We start from the raw sequence: 27,820 nt of genomic DNA on the forward strand, positions 1-27,820 counted from the left end.
TTTAACACCTCACCTCAGCAACATTACAAAGGGATGGACTAAAGTCATGTGTGTACCATCACAGGCTCAATAAAGTCCAGCAAACATGCTAGGGTAACCAGACAATCACGAGACAGTGTGTTGTTGAACAGGGTTCTATGAAGGTGTACAATACAGAACATACAATTGCGAGTGATTTTTGTTTTGAAGAGCTCCGATATTCTACACAGCAAGTCGTAAAATCCATACAACAGTGCATTTGAGCCAGAATGACGAATGAACGCACCATTCGTCGTTGGTTCGTTAAATGTGACAGCACTGCAAACTAAGCTTCACGGGCACCGATCAACATCATGTTCGGATGAGCTGTTGAGAAACACCGTGGAAGTGGGCTCTCGAAAAAGAGTTCGTGCAACTGCAGGCGAGTTAGGCATACGCCATACCAATGTCGTTTGGCAGTTTCGTACAATTGATAAAATGAAAAAGTTGCACTCATGGATGCTACAAGATCGACATTGGTCAACAAGGATCACCGTCCGAAAGATGTACAGTTCTCCGACTGTACGGAATAACCGGAAGATTTCCTGCATTGCACTGTCACTCTTGATGAAAAATGGATTTGCTATGGCATTCGTACACCGTCCGGACAATGGTTGGATCATGATCAGCAAGCAGAGCGTATGCCAACACCCGCAGAATGCTTTGTTGCCTGTATGTTGGTCTACAGTGGCGGCTCCATCGTATCTCTCTTCACTGAGGATAGTTACTGTGCCGAACTCGATGGAATCCACCACAAATTTATCATTAAGCATCCAGCAGTTTGACAGACATTGTTCTCATGTTGCACGAAAATGCACTTAATGACGATATGCTCCATGAGTTGTAGTATGAAATCTTTCGTCACCCACCATATTCCCCCGATATATCTCCCACTGATTACCACCCTTCCGGCATTTCAGTCACTTCTTGGAAGGGAAGATCTTTCTTAATGATTGGGTGGTGAAACGTGAGGTGGAGGACTTCTTCGCATCGCTTAACTTCAGGTTTCTTTCGCCACGGAATCCAATCATTCAGTGATGACGATAGCGTGTGGCTACAGGCGGTGACTATTTTGTTTAAACAAGTATTGTTTTTTTTTTTTTTTTTTTTTTTTTTTGGGGGGGGGTCATTCGCATCAACCTAATAATTATTCAAATTTCTTAAACAACTGTATGTAAATTAAGACATTCAGTTTCCTGCTTATCTTGTCTGTGCACCCCAACTCCTTTCCCCCACACACCAGTACACAGCTAGATTCAAAATTCCCACACAGCTGACGTCAGAGCGGACAATAGTTCTGTGTTGTGATGCAAGAGGTGCTAATGTACCCATGATGTAACCGATCACATAAGATCTGAAGTTTTTCGGCCAGTTTACTGTGTCTATGTTTACCAGTGCTTCTTTATTACTACAGATAATGGACAGCCAACAGTGACAACACCGCATTTGGCATCAACTGTTGCTTCCCAAACGTACCCACTACCTTAATTCTCCGCTACATACTATAAAAAGAAAAGTCACAGTTATACCATTTAGATTACAGATGATTATAGGTAACTGACTGACATAGGGTAATTGTCCTCCTACATGGTATGCCCATGATGCGATTAGTCACCATGGCACTAAATTGTAACTATTCCGAAATTACTTTCAGAACTCGTTTCATGTTTAATTAGAGGTCGTGTAATAAATTATTGTACAGAACTGCTTGAATACTACTTATAATGGAATAACAAGTTTTGTGTTCAAATGTTATAAAACAGCCTTGTGACTCCAACTACGACGCAGAACTCTCAAAATATCTGATGTGCAAATTAAGTTCTTCACTGTCTTTCATACTATAACTGACCATATGCAACATAGACAAAACAAAATCATTTGAGTAATATACTTCATTTATTGTGATTTTAACAAAATTCACACTATAGTAAGCGTGCTATATTTTTATCAACTTTGTTCGTATACTGTTTCGCGTGTCATTTGTTTGCTGTATAATAAGGCAGCTCACAAAATACAAATCGTCGGAGGGGAAAAAAAGTGTGGTTTCCACTGAAAAAATGAATATGATCGTAGCATACCGTATGTCCTTTCTTTTCAAGGCTTGGCCTTGTTCTGAATTGGGAGAAACAATTTAAATTCCGCTGGTAACTCGTCTTCAGAGTACAGTCTGTCAGAAAAGTACACACGACGGATGCGGCAATTCGCATGTATCTGCACCCGCAGTGTCTCGATATAATTAGTTCCATAGGCACGTCGCGTGAAATCTGACAGATTGAACTGGATTTGGTTCCATCCGTCATCCAACCGCATAGGCATTGTGCAAATGAATGGCTTCACTCGAGTGGTCGACTGGTAATTGCTTGCTCGAAATCTCCGCCTCACATTCTTGTCATCTAAAACCTATAAAATAAATAAATAAATCAGAAGAATTGTATTATCAGGCTGGTTCTCAAGTTCGGATACGACTGCAGGAATTCAAATTAAATCTTCGCCATTACTATTAATATCTAAGAAAATATATAATCATCACGTTGGCTGTCTTGAACCCAATTGATATTTTTCAAATAGGAAGGGGATCATGCATTGGTTTTGAAGGTAGAAAGTAACCGAAATATACATCTGATATTGGTTTTTACCTAACTTTATGCATGTAAGAGTGATTCACATCTCAATGCGGAATATCAGCAGTTATAGTACGTACTCAATGTTGTGACCAGTTCGCTTGATTCATTTCGCAAAGACCATTCATGCACTTTGCATGCAATTTGGTGAATGCATCAAGATCCACGTTGGTACAAACGTTCGAAATGTGTTGTTGCAAATCACGGAAGCTGTTAATTTTGACCCGATTCACAATGACTTAAATGTTCCAATAGGTGAAAGTTCAGGAGTATGGAAGTCTGGAGATACAGTACTGAATGAAATGTTGATCCAACCACTATGGGATTCAGCCTCATAGAGCGGAAAGTACGTTGAAAACGTGTCTTCTGGATTCAGAAGTGATGGAAATACCTCCTCGCATAACAGATTCCTATATTGATCATCATTCGATGTGCGTTCAATGAATACGGAACTCACAATGCATGTTCCCTATCTATCTCTTGTGGCAACTCTGGATTAATATGGTATTGTTTCGGGCCCCACTGGCAGAACTCGAATCGCTTGTCGAGGTTTCCTCAGCTAAGCGTTACTGTAATTGCAGCTCATAGGGGTGATCTGTAAAATTGAACTTTGACTCGCGCCACTGCTGACATGTTACATGGCGCGTACTACCATGTAACTACTAAGAACACAACAGCTGATATTTCCTCGTTCGTAGCAACGTAAAACCATTAATACGCCGTCTCCCAAATTAACATGTGAATCACTCTACAAAAAATTGAGCTTGATAAAAACCAATAACGGATTCGTCTTTTAGGTGACTCTAGCCTTAAACGACATTATCACATGACCCCCTTCCCATTTGAAAATGTTGAGTTAGATTCAAGATGGCCATCATGATGGTCGTGTATCCTTTTAGGTTAAGCCCGACGCTCAATAGTCAAATGACAGATTTCATCCTAATCCCTGCAGTAATTTCCAACTTACAAGAGTATATGGAGAGTTTTTAATCTCCGTGCAGAAAAAATATATATTACTAACCTTGGAAAATATATAAAATTTTGAATCAAATCAATAAGTTTTCGAATTTTCGATATAATCATGAAAGTATGTTTGAGACAATAACAGCGTGAGAGATAAAATAATAAAGGTAACACAGAAAATATAGAAAAAATTACAGATATCTTCGTACAAATTTGTCTCCAGATATGTGCTTCTCTGCTAGCAGATAAGGCTTCGTTTTTCTCCCGAAAAGACAATAATATCAAATCTCTGCCAAATAATATATATGAGCCGTCCAATTCCAAAACGTCTCTCGTCCACTTTTCTGGAATGTATTTTTTTCGTGATTTTTGCTTTGTTAATACCTAATTTATCCCATATAATGTTTCAGGAATTTATTTTAGAGTTTACAAAGCTTATTTTACTCGCTCTAAGATGTACTAATTAAGATTTCCCGAAAAGTGGACAAGAGACGTTTTGAAAAACGGCAACACACATGTTCAAATTTATTTTTGCATGCTCCTTCAAGTTGAAGATCAACCTCGCCGATCTAACAGTTAACACAGAAGCAGATACCTGAAGATAATTGCAAATAAGAAGACATATTATTGTTTCTTTATCCTTTTTCTGTTATTCTTATTTCTATCCTTTTTTGTTTTCTATTCTCTTCAATGCTGTTATTTCACACATAATCATTACATTAAAAAATTATTTTTTTCAGACATTTCTATCGGTATAAAACGAAACAACTTTTTAAACAAACAATAATACCCTCAAAATGATCATCCTATGCATTATCCAAGAAAGGCTGGATTTTGATTGAATGGAAGTTAGCGTACTTTTCATCATCGAGACCATATGAGACGTGGACCTACAGGTTATTGCGGAATCCGAACTATATGAGTTCGCTACTGATTGAACAGCAAACGGTTAACGGACAAGGGCCTTCTGCGAAGAACCCAAATAAAGGAATGAACTCGTGTCTTCCACACAGAGATGCGTACGCTAACCATTACAACTGCAATCTGGAACCTTAAAAACCTACTATTGTAAACACTGTTCTCCTTACCAATCAGTTCCAAAGGCGCAAGAATGGTGTGTACAAGGCGAAATATAATGTATTTATTTACTTATTTTTTTGATTTCTACACATGATCCGTTCTTTAAGCTAATTAAGACTAGGAGAAATGAATGATAATCGTAAGATGAATTACGAAAGCATAATACCTCCATGCCTTCAGTGATATTCGAATCCGCATCCTCGATCGTCAACCTTATGTTCGAAATCAGTCATTTCTAACCCCGATGTATGATGTAGGAGTAGGCTTTTATGATCGTAGCCAGAACATAGAGAACAGAAATGGAAGAAAGCACAGGTGCTGGCAGCGTTGGGTTAGTCATGTGTCCACAAATAGTGTATTTGCAAAACCATCGACTACGCCTTGTTTGCCTGTCTCTTGTGTTACCACTAGGTTTGCTGCCTTCTCCTTGCTCTCTCTGTGTGCTTCACTGAGAACACGAGCAGCAACCTCTGACGTCACAGAACATCCTGTTGGAAGTAACTCCCTTATGGAGTGCGACCATACTACTTGACGACAAGTACCTAGTCTAGTCATAAATACTGTTACAAAAGTACTAGAGGCTGCGACACTGTTAGTTGTGGGTAGAAAGAACGAACCTGGAAGTGGAAAGTGCGATCATGCATTGAGAGTGCTGCTGTACAAAGAGATACACGTAACCCGTTAAGCAGGATGGAATGGGATGAGTACGAAAATAGTGTGAGCGATAGCGCTACACAAAAATGGGAACACCAGCGTAAGAAATTCTTAACACACTAAAAAAGCTCAAATAACCAGTTGCATGTTTGTGTACCGCACCATCCAGCGGTTCCTTAATACTGGGTCTGTTCAGGATCGCCCGAGAGCTGGCCAACCACAAAGTGCAAGGACTCCAGAGGCCGTGAAAGCAGTGGCGGCGCGTGTGGAGAAACTCCATATGGAAGCAGAGAGTAATGGCCTGTGAGATGAACATCTCCACGCGAACGATGTCCAGGCTACTCAGGGACAATCTTGGTATTCGAACGGAACACTTTCTGACCCGCGTCTAATGGAGCAAAGGAGGCGTAAAAGTATATGCCTGCTTCAGCGGTACGCTCAAAATCGGCACAGACAGATCTTGTTCACCGACGAGAAATTGTTCACTATCGAAGTGTTTCAATAGCCAAAATGATAAGGATGTGACATCAGCTCACGAAGCCAGGGCGAAGTTCCGAAAATCCAGAGAGGCCATCATCCTGCGTCCGTCATAGTGTGGTGTGGAGTGAGCTATGCTGGCACCACACGTCTTCATTTCTGTGAGAAAGGAGTAAAAACTAGTGCCCGGGTGTACCAAAACACTGTGCTGGAGCTTATAATGAAGGACTTGACAACCACCCTCTTCAGAACATCCACATGGACTTTCCAGCAAGACTCGACTCCTGCTCACAAGGCAAAATGAACCCAGGAGTAGCTGGCGCACAATGTGCCTAACTTCATATCCACTGAGGACTAGCATTCTAGCAGCCCTGATCTTTATCCCCTGGATTACGAACTATGGACAGTGCTTAAGGATATTGCCTGCAAGAAGCGTCATCCCACAGTTCCCAGTTTGAAGGGCTCTTTACTGGCTGCAGTGGCGTCAATTCCCCTGGAAACAGTGCGTGCTGCCTTAGACAAGTAGCCCGTCAGACTCCACGCCTGTGTGTGCTAACATTTTGACGGACATTTTGAAATATGATTAGTGCAAACTGTTGTCAGACTATGTATGCTTCACATACTATATGCATATTAAATTCCCTTCTCTCTTATTGCTGATGTTGAGTTCTTTCTGTGGAACAGTATTTATGGCTAGACTAGGTACAATGAAGTCCCAAAATTTTGATCACGGGTTATTGGACAAATATTTCATTTCCTTTTCTGTTATACTTTAAAATGTAGTTCTTTGTACCCCCAAATTAGCATCATTCCTGCGCCCCTGAACAATATTTTATTAACTTCTGAAAACTACATAGAACAAATATCTTACCTGCACTTCAAAAGTGAAGTACTTCTTCAGATTTTTGATAATCATAACCAAAAACGGTAATTTAATACCCAAAGTTTTCTTTGGATCTGCTGGGCACGTTATATACGTCGTGCTAACATTGGTTCCAACAATTTCTAGCACCAAGGACTGGATATCATTGTCCGTGATTCTTTTTATGTGTCCATTTCGCACTTTCTTGTCCCAGATTTGTAATGGTTTACTGCCCACACTGTACAAGATGGAGAGAAATCCACTTTGGAACGTGTTCTTGAACATTTCGAAATGTTTCCACTGAAGCACTTGTCACAGCTGTATCAGAAACTGCAATAAATAATAAGCTAATGTTTTCATTTTGTATAATATGTTATTATGTTAAATATAAAAAAGAATCACGTACCTTAAAGTATTTATGTTTCGTTTATTGGAAGTCTATTTTTAGTATCCATCCAAATTCCTGATTTATCATTCTAGAGGTAAGAAGCTACTCCAAAGTTGAACGAATCCTATTTCACTAGAAATAAACAACTGGAACTTAATCTGGATCGAGGTTCACTGGACAAAAACTGGGAACACTTTATTAAGGTATACAACTTCAAGAGAATTATTAATTAACTGCGACTGGAAATAGTTGATAATTTTTCTACTATATAGGAAACCAAGACAGTTGTGTCGCTTTTTCACCCACCACCTTCGAACATCGATATGTCACCTAAGACGTACCTGGAAGATCAAAAATAGTTCCCATCAGCATCGACGACCTTCTGCCAAAGTTCTGGAAGGCCAAGGATTCTATCACGGTAGAACTTGGTGGGCCGTGAAGCGAAGAAGGTATCACGTGCATTTTGCATCTCTACTAGGGATCTGAAGCGGCGACCTTTAAGGTTATTGTCTAAGGAATGGAACAGATGATAATCGGAATGTCCGGGGAGTATGGTGGATGGAATAGTGTTTCCCATCCAAGGCGTAGAATGCTGTCCTGGGTCATCTTAGCCATATGGGGCTTGAGTTGTCCTGGAACAGGTGAACCCCTCTGCGATTCATAAGTGCTGCTCCAGAGTTGAGTTTTCCTTGAACATTGCTCAACTGCTGACAATACACAGTTGCATTGATGCTCTGACCAGCTGGTAGCAGTTCCCGACGCACGATGCCGCGAGTAGTCCACGAAACACACAGGAGGACCTTCTTCTGGTGTAGCGCTAGTTTCGGCTGTTTTGGAACCGGTCAGCGCCGTTGAGCTTCTTACACGACCCACTTCTCATCACATATCAACACCCTGTCCAGAAATGGATTCTTCCTTAGACGAGACAGCAAAGAAACACAGGTGTCTGCCCGAGTTGCCTTCTAGCCCAGAGTCAAATCATGTGGGACCCATCGACCCAACTTGTAGTGCTTCCCAAGTTGATAGAGGTGCTGCCGAATGATTTCTCCTCTCATACGGAACTGCAGTCATAGTTCCTCACATGTCTGACCACTGTTTGCCTCAATTGCTGCCTGAAGATCTTCACTTTTTTACATGAGTTGGTCTTTCTGCACGTGGTGCATCTTCGAGCGTTTCGTCACAATCCTTAAACTTGTCAAACCTCTGCTGCACTGTCCGTGTAATCACGACACACTCACCAAAGGCCCGGCATATCTTCCGCCCCGCTGCAGCGGCGTTTGACCTGTTTGAACTCGTACAGCATACATGCCCTTACAACGCTCTGTGGAGGTCCCATATTCACTCTGTCCTTAAGCAAGTTCACGGTGTAATTCAACTGCCACAACGAGGTAGTACGTTGAATATACCCATACCAACAACTGACCTTCACCTTATCTCCATTCGCATTTAACTCACGGTGTGAGGGTCAATTGAACACATACGTCCACAAGAAGCGACAGAACTTTCTTGGTTACCTTTATAGTAATTTTTTTTCATCATTTTTTTTTTCATACTCTCAAGAATTAAACAAATATAATCTTTGGCTACTTTGAATTATGATCTGCTAGTTAAGAAACGCAGTGCTTTGTAATAAAAGTCATGTTACCAATATATTTATATTTATATGTTCAGGATATTTACAGTGAATTAGGAATTGCCGGTAGTGTTGTGCATTGTTTAAGATGATCAAGTTTCAATAGTTTAAGAAACAACACACGACTAACATTAAGAATTTGGCAGTGGAAATTACTTATCATTAACTGGGAATGAGTATAAATTAATAATTTTTCCTACGACTTATAAGAATTTTTCCGCAATTTTTCATATTCTCACGAATTTGAACAAATATAATAATTAAAAATGATGACGACTTGATTAAAAAGAAAAACTGTATGCGGTAAGAGAACTCGTTGATTTTTATGATATCAATAACTTTTCATTAGTATAATTACAATGAATTGTGAATTGCTGATAGTGTTGTCCATTGTTTAAGATGATCAAATTTTAATAGTTTGGAGCAAATCGGCAGGACTAGCATATAAATTATGCAACTCAATTAAAACTTTAAAGGGACTGCTTGCTTCAAAAAAGATGTCACGAATTTTGATGGACACTTAAAAGTTAGACTACCAATAAAAACCACAAATACCAGTATGTTGAAGTTCGTGATTTATTTCCTTCTTATTCTGCAATAAATAAATAAATAAATAAATAAATAAAGAAGAAGAAGGGAACTAAACTGACATGTGATTATAAGTATTAACTTGTTATATGTCTATCATTTAATAATTACTGGAAATTTCAATAGAAACTCCCATCTTCCTCAGCAACGTTTTCTTAAAATATCGACTGCAAACTTCTGTTTACATCTTATGATATCAATCGTTATGATATACAAGTATCATAAACAAAAATAATAAAAAGCCGACACACTTTGTATCCACAATGACTAATTGCGATTTATATCATTTTGGCTCTCACTGGAGCCTTCTTGAGTAACACATTTTCTCAGTTGCTCTTCTTTCCTTACATATTCATCTTCAAAGAGGATTTTCCTGAACTATTTAAAGAACACACGATCATTCTAAAATATTATTAAATTCGTAGTATCATTTGTTAATGGTCTTCCATGCTAGTGAAGAACACATTTTTTTCTCTCATACATAAAATGGTTCCGAACATTATTAATGACGTTCACAATTTAAAATTTAAGATTCAAGAAAAAATTTCGGCAACTATTAAATGACTGACGTATACCAAGGTTATCCCAAGTTGATAATAATAATAAATTTGCTTCGTTTCACAGTGTGAAACTACGGTAGTCTTCCGAACCATGTCAATTCAATACTCGCAGTAGCCCAACTATAACTATTGGTTGCAACAGATTAACATGATCAAAGACAGAACCTGTTCCTCGGGTATTGGATCTATATGAAAAAGCTGCCAGTCGATATCTATTTCTGTTTTATCCATTATGCGGTAAGTATTGTAACCGGACATTGTAGATTTTCACCACCTTCGTTCGAAAAGATACAGCTTGGGACACTGACTTATTTAGAAACACCGCTTCAGGTATCTTTCCCCATTTCCGCTCTATGGAAACCATTACCGAATTCGGAAATACTAGTAAATTTCAACCATTCAGGTTTCAGTGGAATTTCGCTAGTAGTAATGATATATTCTGTTGCGACTCTGAATCGATTCTCTCTCTCTCACACTCACACTCACACTCACACTCACACACACACACACACACACATACACACACACACACACACACACAAAAAAAAAACGATATATCGGTATCGGTGATATCGGCCACTTTTGGGAGTATCGGTATCGGCAAATGGACACCGATATTTACCAATATATTTTCCGAACTATTTTCAATTTGTTTGATATTAACAATGACACTTGTATTTCATCGATTTCTTTCAGACTTGTTCTAAATTATTATCAATTGTACAATCCATTTCTTTATACATGTGTACGCCTTTGATTTCCACTACTCGTACTGAACTGATATTTTTAGTCCCTCGATGCCAAAATAGTGGTGAAGAAAAGCCAAATGGCCTCAGTCAGGATACCAGACCCAAGAAATGATGATCCTCTATCGTCGTGAAAACAACATGCAAAGTATTTTCCTTTACTTGTACAACTTGCGAAGAAATGTTTCAGTGCTCCCCATCATCAGTTGGGGAAAGTGAACGTCTCTTTCGTATTGGTGGACATACATATATACGATAATTTAAGAAGTAGAATGAAATCTGAAACAGCTGAAGTACTTACGTTTCTTCATTGTGATTTTCGTTTACTGAATTTCAAACTACTAGAAAATAGAGTTAGTGTAACAAGTGATGGCAAATTACTAAATTGTGTTCAAATATTTCGAAACTACTACAAATGAATAGAAATTCTGAAATAGACTTTAGAATTTACTTCTCGTTATTTTTTGTTTCTTTTTCGAAGTCATACAACTACAATCAAGTGGCTTGTAACACTTTGTATTTACAAAAAAATATAACTTTACAATAACATTAATTTCAGAATTGGAAGAAAGATTTCATCAGGTATTTCATATGTCATTCTTTTAAGGATATAGTTTTTATGCGAGACGGGTGTGTTACAGATTTCCTTGATGTGATGAACAATCCTTTTGTAAAAACTATGGATTCCGAAAAGTGAACTGGAGGTTAAGAATTAGCTTATTACAATGCATATAATTGTTAAAAATATTTTGTAGAAAATTTTCATGGTTAAAAACAATTAGTTCTACAGTTAATATAGTTTTAGCGTTTTCGACTTCGCTTCAATAACTTCTACTTAAATAACGCTCTTAGATATACACAGCAACACCTGGTTCAGCACACATAATTCTGTAAACAATAAAAATTAGTAACGGTAGTATCTGTTTGCATTATATGTATGTAATAGAGACTAGTAAATATAATGTAACTATCAAAGTACATTATCACTCAAAATATCAGTCACTGACTCAGAACTAAGTTTACACTATACAGGGTGTTTCAAAACAACACCGACAATGTTTGGGAGGTAATTCCTGACATCAAGATGACAAAAAGTATAGATTAACCTGGGTGCACAAATGCTTCCTTTCGGAGTTATAGGCTGCCAAAAACATGAAAAAATGAACTTTAAAGGTCCATAGCTCCAAAACTGTAGGACCTGCCGTAGTAGGGGAAGAACTCCACTTAGGAACTAGTATGTGCCTTATACAAATATTCACAAGTTTCCGAATCCTGCCGTACTTCCGCAACAGTTTTTATAGAGGTAGTTGGTGAGTACTTCAAATTAAATGCCCGTAGCTAAACTTCCTCTATAAAAATTGTTGCGAAAGTACCGCAGGATTCCGAAACATGGATATTTCGATAGGACACATACTAGTCTTAAATAAAGTCTTGACCCGACTACGGTAGGTTTCATAGTTTTGGAGCTATTGACCTTTAAAGTTCGTTTTTTCATGTTTTCGGCATCCTATAACTCCGAAAAGAAGCATTTGTGCAGCCAGGTTGGTCTATACTTTTGTCTTATCTTGGTGTCAGGAATCACCTCTCAAACGGTGTCGGTGTTGTTTTCAAAGACCCTGTATAAGTATTTGCTGCATTTTAGTTCATTTTATGGGAGCTGGATTAAATTTTGAGGAAATATATTTTTAGTGTGGAACCCAATATAAAATTCAGCTTTTTGTCTTTCTATGTAACATTTTGACCTTATATCTAATATACCCTATTACAATGTTGATCATTTCATTATTCTGAAAATTCCTGATAATACATAAGAAAGGTGTCCAAAAGTATCACTATTGGTATCGGCAGTATCGGTGAAAAAGTGGTATTGGTAAATCCCTTATAAAAAAAAAAAAAAAAAAAAAAAAAAAAAAAAAAAAAACTACGTCACTATCTGCTATCGTTTTTGTTCAATAGCTATAACGTTGAAACCGGAAATGGTTGAATACAGGATTACAGGAGACAGAACCTATTGCTCTGATGCTGAATAGATTGCAGAAAAACGCTCCTCGATATCTCTTGCCGTTTTTACCTTTTGCTTTTATCATTTAAGTTTAAAAATCGATTTAAAAAAATCAACAAAAATTATTTTTTGTTCTATGGAACGAAACTTACTTGTTACGTATAATGAATGGCCATAAAACCACATTGATCTTGCGCAAATACAAAAAGAATGCATGGAAATAGAAGTATTCCCTATATGCTCACTTTTTAAATCTATTTTGTCCACTGGAAAATCGTGGTACATAAAATTGCAGATTTTTAAATACGAGTCTTCATTTGAGTCTTACCCTGGTATACAACAGTTTTGTCATTATTTTATTGTAATTTTCTAACATACGATTAATTCAATAATTAAGCTTGTGACAATCACAATGATCTAGCATTGTATAATAGTAATATTTTAATAACTTAAATCACTATACAGGCAATTGATAGTTCCCAAATTCATACCGTACTGCTTGGAAGAGAGAAAAAGTGCATAAATTACACGTAGCACAAACAAAGTTTGAAATAAACCTTCAAGCATTAGGGTGCGCAAAATACGCGAGCAAACACGACAGAAATTCTTAATTCACTGCTACTGAATATATTAAGAATATTGACTGACAGAGCGTATGGACAGGAACGGGTTAGCATAAGGTTAGGTAAGTTTTGACCCATTTTCATAAAATTAATAGAGTGTAATTTCTTGCTTCTGAGTGAATATACCAGCTGAAGCGGCCATTGTAAAGTTAACCCAACTCTTCTACTGATGACACTATTCTGTACTAAAACTATGGTTCCACCCTATTTTCGGTTAGCTTATATTTGTAAACTTTATGGAAGAAGTATTTAATATTTTTATACAAGAGTAAGGTATAAGTAATCAAAATACAGGAATCCTACTCTGACATGCGTAATTTTGTTTCAAAACGTAATCGAAAGTATATGCTTCTTACCACGTAATACTGCATAAGGAAGCAATGACAAACTCCAAGTGTTGTGCGGAGGTACTGTTCCAAGACAAGGTAACTTCTTAATCTCTTCTTATATCTGACAGCAAGCCTTTAAAATGTACAAAAGAAATATGGGCCTTTATGCTGCAGAGTAGGTTCAGTAGTTTCAGGCTGAAAAACATTTTTTTTTTGGTCATTTATGAGAAAATTATTGTCATTGCCTTATAAACTGCCTTAAAAAATTCTCGGTGTACATTCACTTTAAAAGGACTTTACCGTTTTGCGTGCAAATATTCTGCCACAATGTGTACCAGAAAAACTAGTGTAAAAACATCGACTAACTTGTGCGAGGTGGTCGCCAAAAAGCACGAATGCTATAACCAAGTTAAGGCAGGACCGTAGCGAAAAGGCCCGAGCGGTAGCGTGGAGTGCTTCCGTACAAAGCACACACATCAGCAATTGTGAATGTGTATGTATACGAGGACGTCGCTAAAAACATTGTTAGGTGCGGTACCTTTTCTGTCGACAATTGTATGTGCTTTCCCTGCCGACTTTCGCCAATAACATTTTACACTATCAACACGATGTTCACATTTGGAAGTGTAGCCATTCCTACACTTCTTTATTTTCAATGCCTTCCTACATTTGCAACATTTTCTGCTCAACTTCAATAATTCGTGCCCCTCTACGTAAGATAATAACTGGGTCTAGGAAAATTTGGTGTACAGAAAATTCGGTGTGTGGAAATTTAGGTAGTTTCGGTGTAATACATATTGAATATTACCACTTACGGTAATTTACGACACTTCATATTGTGAAAACGAAAACCATAAAATGTAAGGAATAAAATGTTATTACCTATTTGAAGAAAAGTTTTTTTTTTATTTATTACTATTTTACTTTCTTTCGACCAGTACGTATTTCATGTTTTTTGCGAGTATTACTATAAACTACTTTCCATCACACAATGGAGATGACACTTTTTGTCAGAAATAAAACAATTACAACTATAAGTTCAGAGAATAGTTATAGGAACAACTAAAAAAAAAAAAAAACACCTTTCCTATAGTACATCATCGAAGATATACAAGGTGATTCTTTTAAAACTCACGGGTTTCATTTGGGTCTAGAATTTCTAACTGAAGTCCGATTTTCATGTGGTTTGTGGCAAATGATCAAGGAACGTTTAACTATGTTATGGATCTATGTTTACTGGTTTAAATTGATTTGGGGTAATATCGGCTACGCCTCTAGAAAAACAGCAAATATTCGCCACTGTACCGAATTGGAATTAGGTGAGGTGCGGTGTTGAGATTTGAGTTTCTTTGTTAAATGGCAACCTCGCGACGGTCAATAAGAAACAGAAAACTGGGCCGTTGTATTGGGAATTATGCTGTGCTACTGTGTCAATATGATCAGGACACAGTTACAATAATGCACTCTTTGGAGCAACGTGATTTTTTCGTTAAAAAGTTTTTGGAGAACGGGATCTGTTGTTGCTACGCAAAGGGCATTTACACGCAACTTTGCCTCACGTTCTGCCCCAGACAGGAACATAATATGGTCATTAGTGAATAAATTGCAAGAAACAGGATCGCTTCTGAGTAAGACAGGGATGTTAGTTACCGACTCTAAGTCACTCAAGAAATCTCTATTCAACATGTCATTTATGTGTGTTACCACTAACACTTAATTTGTATTCTCACTAACTCTTAATTTGTATTCTTCAATTTTGCTTCACATATACAATATCTCATTCGAACTGTAACGTACAATGGCGAATATCTGCTGTTTTTCTTGCCGCCTACTCGATTTTACCCCGGATGAATTTAAACCAGTAAACATAGTCCCATAAATCTCCCATCCTTCCTTGATGATTTGCAACAAACTGCATGAAAATCGGGCTTCAGTTAGAAATTCTAGAGCCAAATGAAATCCATGAGTTTTGAAAGAATCACTCTGTATATACATAAGATGCAAAAATATTTTGATCAAAAGTCTTAGTGAAAAGGGCAATATAAAGCAGGATGGTTTTATCAGATAATAGTTGTACAAATAGTTGACTTCTACTCCAATCAGACACTTTAGTTTGTTTGCCTTAAGTTAAGGTAAACAAGTACTGTAACCCTATTGACTCCTCCAATCAGGCGTAGATACTTTAGTTGAGGCATTTATTTTTACACCTTTGAGTAACAAATAAACTGTGTCATTTTTGAAGAATTTAGATTCTTCATATCCATCACATACAATCACCATCTTTGAATTTCCTCATTCACCATAACGTTTAACGTCAGTATGTCTGCACTCAAAAAGAAAGAAAAAAAAACTAAGATAATGCAACTTCTAACACTGCAAAATACCACATTACATTTCTTGGTAAAAGTGCACTTTATACCGAACATTCATTGGAAACGATTCACCTGAACCGATTCCTCGGAACAGTTCAGAGATCAGTTCCCCAAAATGATCCCATCAAACGAAGCAATAGAAAAATAAATTCTAGACAAGTTTTGCAGACCGCCTAATAAACTGTAACATCCCAGTTGGATGTTCCAATCTGGAATATACATGGAGCATTTGGAATATTTCGCAAAAAAAAAAAAAAAAAAAATCCAACTGCTGAGAAAAAAGAAGTGAGTAATGTCAAGCATGGCGCATGAGAATATGCTCATGTAATAGATATTGATTACGCAGTTGATTTTATTTCTTCATATTAGCATTTTTAATTATTATTTGTCATTTCAATATTTTGTTTGTAGGGGAAAGGTAGTGTAGGATTTGTTGTAATAGTTTATTATTTCATACAGTTTGTAGTAAGGAAATTCGTTTCAAGGATGGTACTTTTATTATTATTATTTTATTTGCTTAGGATTTTCGAAGTTACTAAGAGGGAAGTAGGAAATGGATTGAACTAGGTAATAACCGAATTTATTTTAATCTTCAAAATTTCTTGTTCGGCCATATTTAATATTTTACGTTCTTCGAAAACATATTTCTTTTCTAATCCAGGTATCCAATAAGCAATTAGGCTCTAGAGGGATAAAAGAAAGGTGTTTAGATTTAATTGGTTTTCAGTTACGTCATCATGAAAACAATTCTATGATTCGCTTTTAATTACCCATGGTTCTGTTGTAAGAGGCTTCTAGACGCTGGTATGGCGGGATGCTGTATCCTAGGAGGGACCCGTATTGAATGGTTCCTGGAAAACTTTCAAGAAAACGATTAAATCCGTGATTCAACCCTCAAAATAACTAAAATTATGCTTTCGAGATGTTAGAGGAATGTCTACATTTGAATGTAAACTGATTTGTCAGTGAGGGTTGTATAAAACAGTTCTGTCATCTGTTTGAACGTGGTGTTCGAGGTTCACGGCTTGGCGGATCCATGTTAATGTGGACAGTTGGAACAATCGCTATTGTTCATGATAACCTTGGAGTTTCTTTTGGAGAGGTAAAGTATGGCAGATTACATCCAGATAAAACATGGCTTTGGGACAGTTCAGTTGGACTTGTGATTTACCTTGTAGTAACGAAGTAACCAGGAGGCTGGATTACTGTTTTCTTGGAGTGATGAGGTGTCAGTATCCTAGTTATTCCAACTAGGACAGCAAGTAAGTCTCATTCAGATTAATGCGCGTCTCGTGAACTACGGAAACTCGTCAGTGGAATCTACAAGAATTAGTGGATTGTTTATGTGGATTTTTTTTTTTTTACGGAATCTTCAAAAGTGATAACCTTGACTAACTCTTTGGCTAAAGTTTCGTATGTGCAAGGATCATAATGGCAATGATGGTGTAGTAAGCTAAAGTTCCCTCGGATACCTTCGATAATATATTCCACATGTAGTTCGAAAGTATACCTTTTGGGGTTAGGGGGGAATTTGTATCGTAACTTCAAAATGTGATGATCATAGTTTGGCTACATTGATATAAATAGTCTTATTTCAGAAATAACAACCTTCCAAATTAATATCTTAAATAATTGGCTCTTAAAATTACTATTGACATTATTTTTGTGGTATGATGTTTCGATATTTCAATATAAAGTAAAGAAAGAAATCAGAATCTTGTACAACAATGCAATTGGGTGCTAGAAATTAACGAGGTTCGATCGTCATTTGTCTGCTTCCGTCTTCAGTATGAGCTTTCGCTATATAGTATTCATTTGTTTATGATGACATTTTTCCTGAATTAAAAGAAAACTGTTTACACTGATGGATTATTCGGAATGTTGATCTAAAAATTTGTTAGAGGAACTCAATACTTCATATTAGTTCCTATTGAAAGAAGGCTAAGTAAATTATTAAGTAGAATAAATATTTTCTCTCTGCCAGATATGAAAAATGTAAACAGTTGCGTTGCATGTTTATGTGCTATCTGATCGTGTTGTTTTGCTCGAGGCTCATATATATCGTCATAGGATGTATTTTGGGAGAAGCGCTTGAGAACAGGGAATCTAGATTAAAATTTTGTGGATAATATTTACATTGAAGGTCAGTGCCTGTAATATTTTCGTGTGTGAGTATTTATATGTGTATTTTTATATGTGTACTTAGAATAGGTCTTGTAGTAGTAGGTTAGATTAGGTATATAATAAAATAAATATTGTGTCCCTTGATAATGTTGAATGAAACGTAAGAATGTGGAAAGGGGCCGAAAGTAGCCCTGACATTTACCCTGATTCTCTATAAGCCAAGTAACCCGTACTGTATAGAGCTGTTTTGAGAGCGTAGTATGCGATCCGCAGATTGTACAATGCAGAGCAGAGGTACTTAATATTTTAAATTCTTAATAAGCTTTGAATTCCTTCTACATTATTGGCAAGAAACTATGTAAACAATTTCAGAATTATTTCGAAAAGAGGACATTCAAAATTAAATCCTGTTTTATTTGAAGTACATGAAACTATTTGGATAAACCTGTTTTGGTAGTTGAATAATGTAGCTTTACTGTACATATTATTATTATTTGGAGTTTATAATAAATAATTCAGTGGAAGAAACTTTTCATTTCACAAGCAGAACTGTATTCGTATTGCTAAGTAGAGATTTGCTGTTGTTTCAATATATTCTCGTTAGGAAGCGGAAGCTAGTGCAAGGGTTATTTCGAATGTAAACAAGCCTCATATTTGCGTTGTATGAGAATGAAACCGTGCTTGGAAAAACAGTTTTTGGAATCTTCTTCATGTTAGACAACATTCGGCTTCAAAAATCAATATTTTTATTGAATAATTAATTTTATTTTTCGAGCTTACTTTTTTTTTTTTTTTCCTGTGAGCGCTTGCTTAATCTGGAAAGTTGAAGTACTCGCGTTTTGTATCCATGCCTGGCAATTGATTGGGTTCTCAAATCAAAGTCAAAGGTCGGAGGTATGTATACGAGCCGTGAGGGTCAACAACCAAGATTGAGTCAAGGCCCGAGTTCGAATCCAGGCTTGTATTTGAGTCTTCCATTCCATATTGCACTGAAGTAGCATATACAAGAAGAGCTTGTTCTCTGAACGGGTGTAGGCCTAACCTAGTACAGAGGACTGACCCCTTCGGGTAACTGCTCGTCCATGGTAATGTGGAAAGGTGACATCATCATCCTTATTATCATCAAGTTGCGCAATACAGTAAACAAGTAGTAGTAGTAACAAAAGTCAGAGCATAGACAGCCCATAGAGAGTAGTTAGTAATTCACTCGTTTACAAACGAGTGTCGATCTAAAAAGCTATTAATAAAAACATACAATGTAAATCATAGTTTTTTTTTTAAATATATAATTTTTTTTTTTAAAGTAAAATTGGCGACTCAGCCTTAGGATATGGTTTCCATGAGCACGTAACCGTTCTCATAGCAAGCAGCCTATTAGGAAGTTGTGATACAAATTGCCAAAATCCCGAGGGTATTCGTAATTGTATGTGGAGTATATTTGAGATGGTAGTCTGGGAACTAAAAGTGTAGCAGAAGATTAAGAAAATGGTGCGCATACGTAGAGTTATCAAAGGTGATGGTGTAGTAGTAAACATTCAAAAGAATATTGCACTGCAATCTATAGTGCCAGATCATGTTTTAGTTGTTAACAGTAATGAAGGTTCAAGAGATGTAAATATAGTTACAATAACTGGAATTGTTTATGATAATAGAAGTGAGGAATGTAGGTTCTTGTGCAAAGACAATGCTGTGTGTCTTTCAGTGGACATCAATCAGAATGAGCGTGATAGATGTGTAAGCGAGTATGATAAGGATGGAAATTTCGCGAAACTTGTTGAATGTTTATTAAATACCAGAGGTGTGGTTTGTGAACCACCAGACAAGGACAAAAACCAAGATGTATTTGGAAACATGTCTGTAATGTCTAGTATTTCTAATGTAAATCATAGTATTGTAAATGACGATACATGCGAGTCTCAAGTTTGCGTAAATGTCCTTCAGGATAATACGGAAGTATGTTACAAAGGAACTAACGATAGACTAGGTGTATTGAATTTCAACAATCGGATTTTTGGCCAGCACACGAATTCAAACTGTGATAATTACAATCATGAAAGGTCACAGTTTGCATTCGTGAATCAACCTGTAGATAATCTATCACAACGTGTGGTTGATCAACTCAGTGAGCGATCTAATATAGAGTGCGCGAACATTGAAAGAATTCCGAGCGTGAAGGAATGTTTTCGAACTCCTGCAAATGTTGGGGATATGAAAACTGGAATGGAGATCGATAAGTGGAATTGTGTTTCGACTTGTTTCGATGCGGAATATCCTGGGACGATTTCTATTTCAGTTTGCATATCAATGATGATGTCAAAGGGAACTGACACGAGAGATAACAGTGAGGAGTATTTTCGTTCATCAGTAAGTTCTAAAGGTCGGATTCTAAGTAGTAGATCAGTATTTGAGGTTGATTCAGGTTCGCTATCGTGTAGTCAAGTGGACAGATTTTGTTATATAGAGTGTATGCAGGATAATAGGCTGGAAAAGGAAATTGAAATGACAGGATCAAATGGTGAATCGCAAATGGGAAATGATGGTTCCATCTCTCCTGTACCTCTTAATTCGGCATTTACGGTACAAATGAAACAGATTAGCAACACATCAGATAACGATTTACTACGAGAGAGAGGAAAGGGTGAGAGACGAGTTCCGCATTTCAGATCCCTCAATTCGGTGAAACAGACGAAAAAGGTAAACTCTGATATGTCCCAAGGGAAGCAATATTGTGGTTTCAGTGGCGGATACCACCTACCAATAAAATCCCGTGTGAACATAAAGAAAACTGTAGGGTTGATAGAAAAGAGTGATGTAAGGTGTTTTGATAAGACAGTGTGTTCAACAAATCATGAGACGGGACATCAAATGATGACAAACAACGAACACGATGTGAGTCATATAGGTATATCACATGTGGAACTTGATACTCGGCAGGAACACGTAGGTTATGAAGGGTGTAATCCATTAGTAAAAGGAAAACAAAAGCGATTCAGTGGCGTAGCATGCCTTGGGAAGAGATTTCGATCTCACATGACAGAATTTTGTGTGAAGCGGAGAAGTCAAAGGAATAGAGTGATGAGTTCAGGAAAACGAAAGAAAAGGTGGAAAGTTAGGAATCAGTATGCATTCTCCAAGCTTCATGGTCAAAGATTACGAGTGAAAAGACACAGGCATTTAATGCTGAATAGATGGTCAATACCAGGCAATTGGTATACCAGTGGACCACCGATGGTAACTGGACTAATGTCATTGAAAGTAAGACATGCAGTTCCATCAAATCAGAGCTTCTGTAGACTTGTGCGGAAGAGGGAAAAGAAGAAAAGAAATTCTTCCAACTGGTATTTTCCAGTTTACAGAATTTCTCCTGTTCGTCCAGGAGGATGTAACATCCCAGTTGGATGTTCCAATCTGGAATATACATGGAGCATTTGGAATATTTCGCAAAAAAAAAAAAAAAAAAAATCCAACTGCTGAGAAAAAAGAAGTGAGTAATGTCAAGCATGGCGCATGAGAATATGCTCATGTAATAGATATTGATTACGCAGTTGATTTTATTTCTTCATATTAGCATTTTTAATTATTATTTGTCATTTCAATATTTTGTTTGTAGGGGAAAGGTAGTGTAGGATTTGTTGTAATAGTTTATTATTTCATACAGTTTGTAGTAAGGAAATTCGTTTCAAGGATGGTACTTTTATTATTATTATTTTATTTGCTTAGGATTTTCGAAGTTACTAAGAGGGAAGTAGGAAATGGATTGAACTAGGTAATAACCGAATTTATTTTAATCTTCAAAATTTCTTGTTCGGCCATATTTAATATTTTACGTTCTTCGAAAACATATTTCTTTTCTAATCCAGGTATCCAATAAGCAATTAGGCTCTAGAGGGATAAAAGAAAGGTGTTTAGATTTAATTGGTTTTCAGTTACGTCATCATGAAAACAATTCTATGATTCGCTTTTAATTACCCATGGTTCTGTTGTAAGAGGCTTCTAGACGCTGGTATGGCGGGATGCTGTATCCTAGGAGGGACCCGTATTGAATGGTTCCTGGAAAACTTTCAAGAAAACGATTAAATCCGTGATTCAACCCTCAAAATAACTAAAATTATGCTTTCGAGATGTTAGAGGAATGTCTACATTTGAATGTAAACTGATTTGTCAGTGAGGGTTGTATAAAACAGTTCTGTCATCTGTTTGAACGTGGTGTTCGAGGTTCACGGCTTGGCGGATCCATGTTAATGTGGACAGTTGGAACAATCGCTATTGTTCATGATAACCTTGGAGTTTCTTTTGGAGAGGTAAAGTATGGCAGATTACATCCAGATAAAACATGGCTTTGGGACAGTTCAGTTGGACTTGTGATTTACCTTGTAGTAACGAAGTAACCAGGAGGCTGGATTACTGTTTTCTTGGAGTGATGAGGTGTCAGTATCCTAGTTATTCCAACTAGGACAGCAAGTAAGTCTCATTCAGATTAATGCGCGTCTCGTGAACTACGGAAACTCGTCAGTGGAATCTACAAGAATTAGTGGATTGTTTATGTGGATTTTTTTTTTTTTACGGAATCTTCAAAAGTGATAACCTTGACTAACTCTTTGGCTAAAGTTTCGTATGTGCAAGGATCATAATGGCAATGATGGTGTAGTAAGCTAAAGTTCCCTCGGATACCTTCGATAATATATTCCACATGTAGTTCGAAAGTATACCTTTTGGGGTTAGGGGGGAATTTGTATCGTAACTTCAAAATGTGATGATCATAGTTTGGCTACATTGATATAAATAGTCTTATTTCAGAAATAACAACCTTCCAAATTAATATCTTAAATAATTGGCTCTTAAAATTACTATTGACATTATTTTTGTGGTATGATGTTTCGATATTTCAATATAAAGTAAAGAAAGAAATCAGAATCTTGTACAACAATGCAATTGGGTGCTAGAAATTAACGAGGTTCGATCGTCATTTGTCTGCTTCCGTCTTCAGTATGAGCTTTCGCTATATAGTATTCATTTGTTTATGATGACATTTTTCCTGAATTAAAAGAAAACTGTTTACACTGATGGATTATTCGGAATGTTGATCTAAAAATTTGTTAGAGGAACTCAATACTTCATATTAGTTCCTATTGAAAGAAGGCTAAGTAAATTATTAAGTAGAATAAATATTTTCTCTCTGCCAGATATGAAAAATGTAAACAGTTGCGTTGCATGTTTATGTGCTATCTGATCGTGTTGTTTTGCTCGAGGCTCATATATATCGTCATAGGATGTATTTTGGGAGAAGCGCTTGAGAACAGGGAATCTAGATTAAAATTTTGTGGATAATATTTACATTGAAGGTCAGTGCCTGTAATATTTTCGTGTGTGAGTATTTATATGTGTATTTTTATATGTGTACTTAGAATAGGTCTTGTAGTAGTAGGTTAGATTAGGTATATAATAAAATAAATATTGTGTCCCTTGATAATGTTGAATGAAACGTAAGAATGTGGAAAGGGGCCGAAAGTAGCCCTGACATTTACCCTGATTCTCTATAAGCCAAGTAACCCGTACTGTATAGAGCTGTTTTGAGAGCGTAGTATGCGATCCGCAGATTGTACAATGCAGAGCAGAGGTACTTAATATTTTAAATTCTTAATAAGCTTTGAATTCCTTCTACATTATTGGCAAGAAACTATGTAAACAATTTCAGAATTATTTCGAAAAGAGGACATTCAAAATTAAATCCTGTTTTATTTGAAGTACATGAAACTATTTGGATAAACCTGTTTTGGTAGTTGAATAATGTAGCTTTACTGTACATATTATTATTATTTGGAGTTTATAATAAATAATTCAGTGGAAGAAACTTTTCATTTCACAAGCAGAACTGTATTCGTATTGCTAAGTAGAGATTTGCTGTTGTTTCAATATATTCTCGTTAGGAAGCGGAAGCTAGTGCAAGGGTTATTTCGAATGTAAACAAGCCTCATATTTGCGTTGTATGAGAATGAAACCGTGCTTGGAAAAACAGTTTTTGGAATCTTCTTCATGTTAGACAACATTCGGCTTCAAAAATCAATATTTTTATTGAATAATTAATTTTATTTTTCGAGCTTACTTTTTTTTTTTTTTTCCTGTGAGCGCTTGCTTAATCTGGAAAGTTGAAGTACTCGCGTTTTGTATCCATGCCTGGCAATTGATTGGGTTCTCAAATCAAAGTCAAAGGTCGGAGGTATGTATACGAGCCGTGAGGGTCAACAACCAAGATTGAGTCAAGGCCCGAGTTCGAATCCAGGCTTGTATTTGAGTCTTCCATTCCATATTGCACTGAAGTAGCATATACAAGAAGAGCTTGTTCTCTGAACGGGTGTAGGCCTAACCTAGTACAGAGGACTGACCCCTTCGGGTAACTGCTCGTCCATGGTAATGTGGAAAGGTGACATCATCATCCTTATTATCATCAAGTTGCGCAATACAGTAAACAAGTAGTAGTAGTAACAAAAGTCAGAGCATAGACAGCCCATAGAGAGTAGTTAGTAATTCACTCGTTTACAAACGAGTGTCGATCTAAAAAGCTATTAATAAAAACATACAATGTAAATCATAGTTTTTTTTTTAAATATATAATTTTTTTTTTAAAGTAAAAAAACAATTGTAATCTAACTTCGTACCAGCAAACTAAGGTGTATCACAATAGCAACAATAGATTATGATTGTTAACCAATGATCTATCACTCACCAAAAATTTACTCTTCAATTGCTACGAATAATGGAGATGTCCTTGAGAACTGACACTAAACTAATCCGAGAAACGGTAACAATCAATTTTGAGATCTAAACGGAGCCGCCCCCCAAACCCCTCGCTCAAGAACCAAAAGATAACACCCAAACAACAATAAATAATAAAACCACTACTATAAATCTAACGTAATGAGGAAAAATTAACTGCAAAGAAATAAAGTAACACTCACCACTAATTATAAATCAATCCAGCATGACGAAAAAAACTAAATACATTTCACCAACCAGCCAGCAGCACCCGGAACAAACTTCAGCAAACTATCCACTTGACTACGGCGCATTCGACCCACATTAAATTTGCGTCTACCGAACAAACTCTCGCCCAGCTCAACATTTATTCAAGGACCTCCGATAAGGTCACTAGAATTTCTAACGATTGTTTCAAGACACACCTCTCTACAGAAACACAACCAATCCGAAACAGTGTACCTACTAAGTTTCGAGGAAATCCCAGAACACTCGTTTATAATGAAAGGATATAGCATACATGAAGCAGCATCAGTTCCCGAAGGAGCAGGACGCTCATACTTTTAGGGATTATTCATTGAGTATGTACGAACTTACAAAGGGGGTAACAAAGCAACTTTTATTTACTTATCGACTGATACGAAAATAAAAAAAGAACGTACCTGTACTTTATATCTGCATGTGTAGTGCCCTTGTACTTTATCTATGACTATGTGTGTGTGGGGGGGAATTTAACGCATATCGCATGTCTTTTGCACATGGATACTTCTTACTGTTGCAGTACGTAGAAAATTTATGGTATTTCATTTAGAGGTGGTAATGGAACACAGAAGAAACGCAGATCAAGGGGTTCTCATGTATACTATTACCTAATGAAATCATAATTAGCAACATTACAAACAAACAAAAAAACTATAAAAATTCTTCTCAATGTTAATCATAATCAATTTACACAATATTGCGAAACGATACGAATTCACTTCAAATCACAAACATATTTAAATAATAATAATAATAATAATTCGCAGTGAAACTTCGAATATAACTCCGAAACTCACTTGAGAATATGAGAACATCCAAACTGACTTAACATCACACTTCTCCAATGCAACACGCATGTTCAACCGTACAACAGTCGAACATCAGTCACGAATACATAACAACCGATCATCGACACAACACAACCAAGTAACCACAGCACAGGAGGCAACATCAGTGCCACCAACCGCTAAAACACCGACTCCGCACCTGTTACAAACAATGATTCCATAATGCCACAACCCAGTGGCGTATTTGGGGGGGAGCCTTCCGGGCTTAAGTCCCCCCGAAATCTTACTTATTATCAGTGGCGTAGCACACTTTTGCGGGCCCTCCCGCAAAGTATAGAGAAGGGGCCCTAGTTGTAAAGCCGACAGAAGTAAGGTTGAAGTTCTACTTCTTTAAATCTTTATTCATCGCAAGACTTCGGGGCCCCTATACCTCGGGGCCCCCCGCACTGCGGGGGTTGCTGCTACGCCACTGCTTATTATAGTAAAGTGTATGAAATATCTTGCTGAATTTTCACATTTTTAGGCTAAGCACCCCCCCCCCCCCCGAAAGTTAGCAAAGCCCCTTCCGAAACAAAATCGTAAATACGCCACTGTGACAAAATCACTTGTTCGGCATAAAGTGCGGGTTAAGTTTAGAGTTACCCCTCCGCTTTTTATAAAAATCAGGAAAATTTACAGGAGAAATGAGGTAAGAAATGATAATTTGAAGTTTTTATTTGATGTTTAGAAATGTAAGTTCGCCAGGAGAGTTATGTTTAATACGAGAAAAGATATGTGGAAGTTAGTACTATTTTCCGGATGCGGAAGCATTGCGGAAGGTTTCAGCAGCATGGTAGTTGTAAATATGGCGAATATGGCGAACAGGTGTAACGGATGCACAAATATAATGAAGAAAACCTTTTAAATTTTTGTGAAACACACGGAGGACTGAAATTAAGTGAAATGTAACAATGTTTAATACTTTAAGCACTGTTTTTTGTATGTTGCAAAGTCCAAGGGCAACTTCAGACTGGAGGGGCAACTCTAAACTTAAGCCTAAAGTGCACTCTAGTCCATTTCTTTGTTAGTATGAATTTCATATTTTGCACCTTTTTGGACCTACTCTCAGGCACTTAGCCCGAAATACGTTAGTGGCCAGTGGTTATTTTGCACTGTGGTTTTTACGCCCCTAACATAATCTAATCCAGACAAATATAACCGAATGCAGTACATTTTGGTACATTTTTTCGATGTTCAAATTTGCCTAGCCATAGAGCGCTAATGCCCACCTTTCCCGTTCTTTAACGCGGTTAACAGCATTCATGCTCTTTAGAGGCCATCTAGCACAGGTTGGTGTTTTTTGCACTGTAGTTTCTATGACATGTGTCTGGACGCTTTATTTATATGTACCACGTTCAACCCCGTAAGGTGAATCTGCACTGAGGAATACGGTACCTACGTCCCTTTAAGAAATACTTTCTACGGTAGTAACAGAGAATTCCTGACCAAAGAAGTGATATCTCATTAATCGCAGAGTAATGACCTAAAATAGGATAACAGGAAAATTATTTTCAACATTATACGAAACAAAACCCTTCGTACGAGCGTCTTTTGTTGACAGAACATGACTGTTAGCATACAAATCTGATTTTCGATCATGCGTCAACTATTAATATTTAAAATTGAACTTACATATTTTTCCAATATAAATTATTGCCCTTGTACGGTCTGAGATAATTACTTCATGTCTAGAATTAAACGAAGTTATCCATTCGCAGTTCCATCCAATTTTCCGATAATTTACATTTCACACAGTTTTGTTTTCCCACAATGATACCAGGCCAAGATCATTTTTCTATACATAAGCAGCAATAGTAGGTTGATGAGATGTAGGGAGAATATTCATTTTAACAGCTCGTTTTAGTTGCTGATTTTATTATAAAGAATGGGAAAAAGCAATAAAATACCTTTACTACTTTCCCCCATATTTATTCCGTTG

General features: G+C 36.9%; 1 protein-coding gene across 1 annotated transcript; it reads right to left on the minus strand.

Annotated features, from left to right (window-relative positions):
• Positions 1-1,105: 1,105 nt before the first annotated feature.
• Positions 1,106-27,820, minus strand: LOC145684011 (cilia- and flagella-associated protein 20). The gene is made up of 3 exons (XM_081755805.1): positions 27,514-27,820; positions 6,685-7,005; positions 1,106-2,418 (listed from the first exon to the last, which is right to left on the minus strand). Exons 2-3 carry the CDS (start codon positions 6,958-6,960, stop codon positions 2,113-2,115), a joined length of 582 nt encoding a protein of 193 aa, XP_081611931.1. The 5' UTR covers positions 6,961-7,005; positions 27,514-27,820; the 3' UTR covers positions 1,106-2,112.

Source organism: Thermobia domestica, chromosome 4, assembly GCF_964235325.1.
Source record: "Thermobia domestica chromosome 4, izTheDome1.hap1.1, whole genome shotgun sequence".
Taxonomy (NCBI): domain Eukaryota; kingdom Metazoa; phylum Arthropoda; class Insecta; order Zygentoma; family Lepismatidae; genus Thermobia; species Thermobia domestica.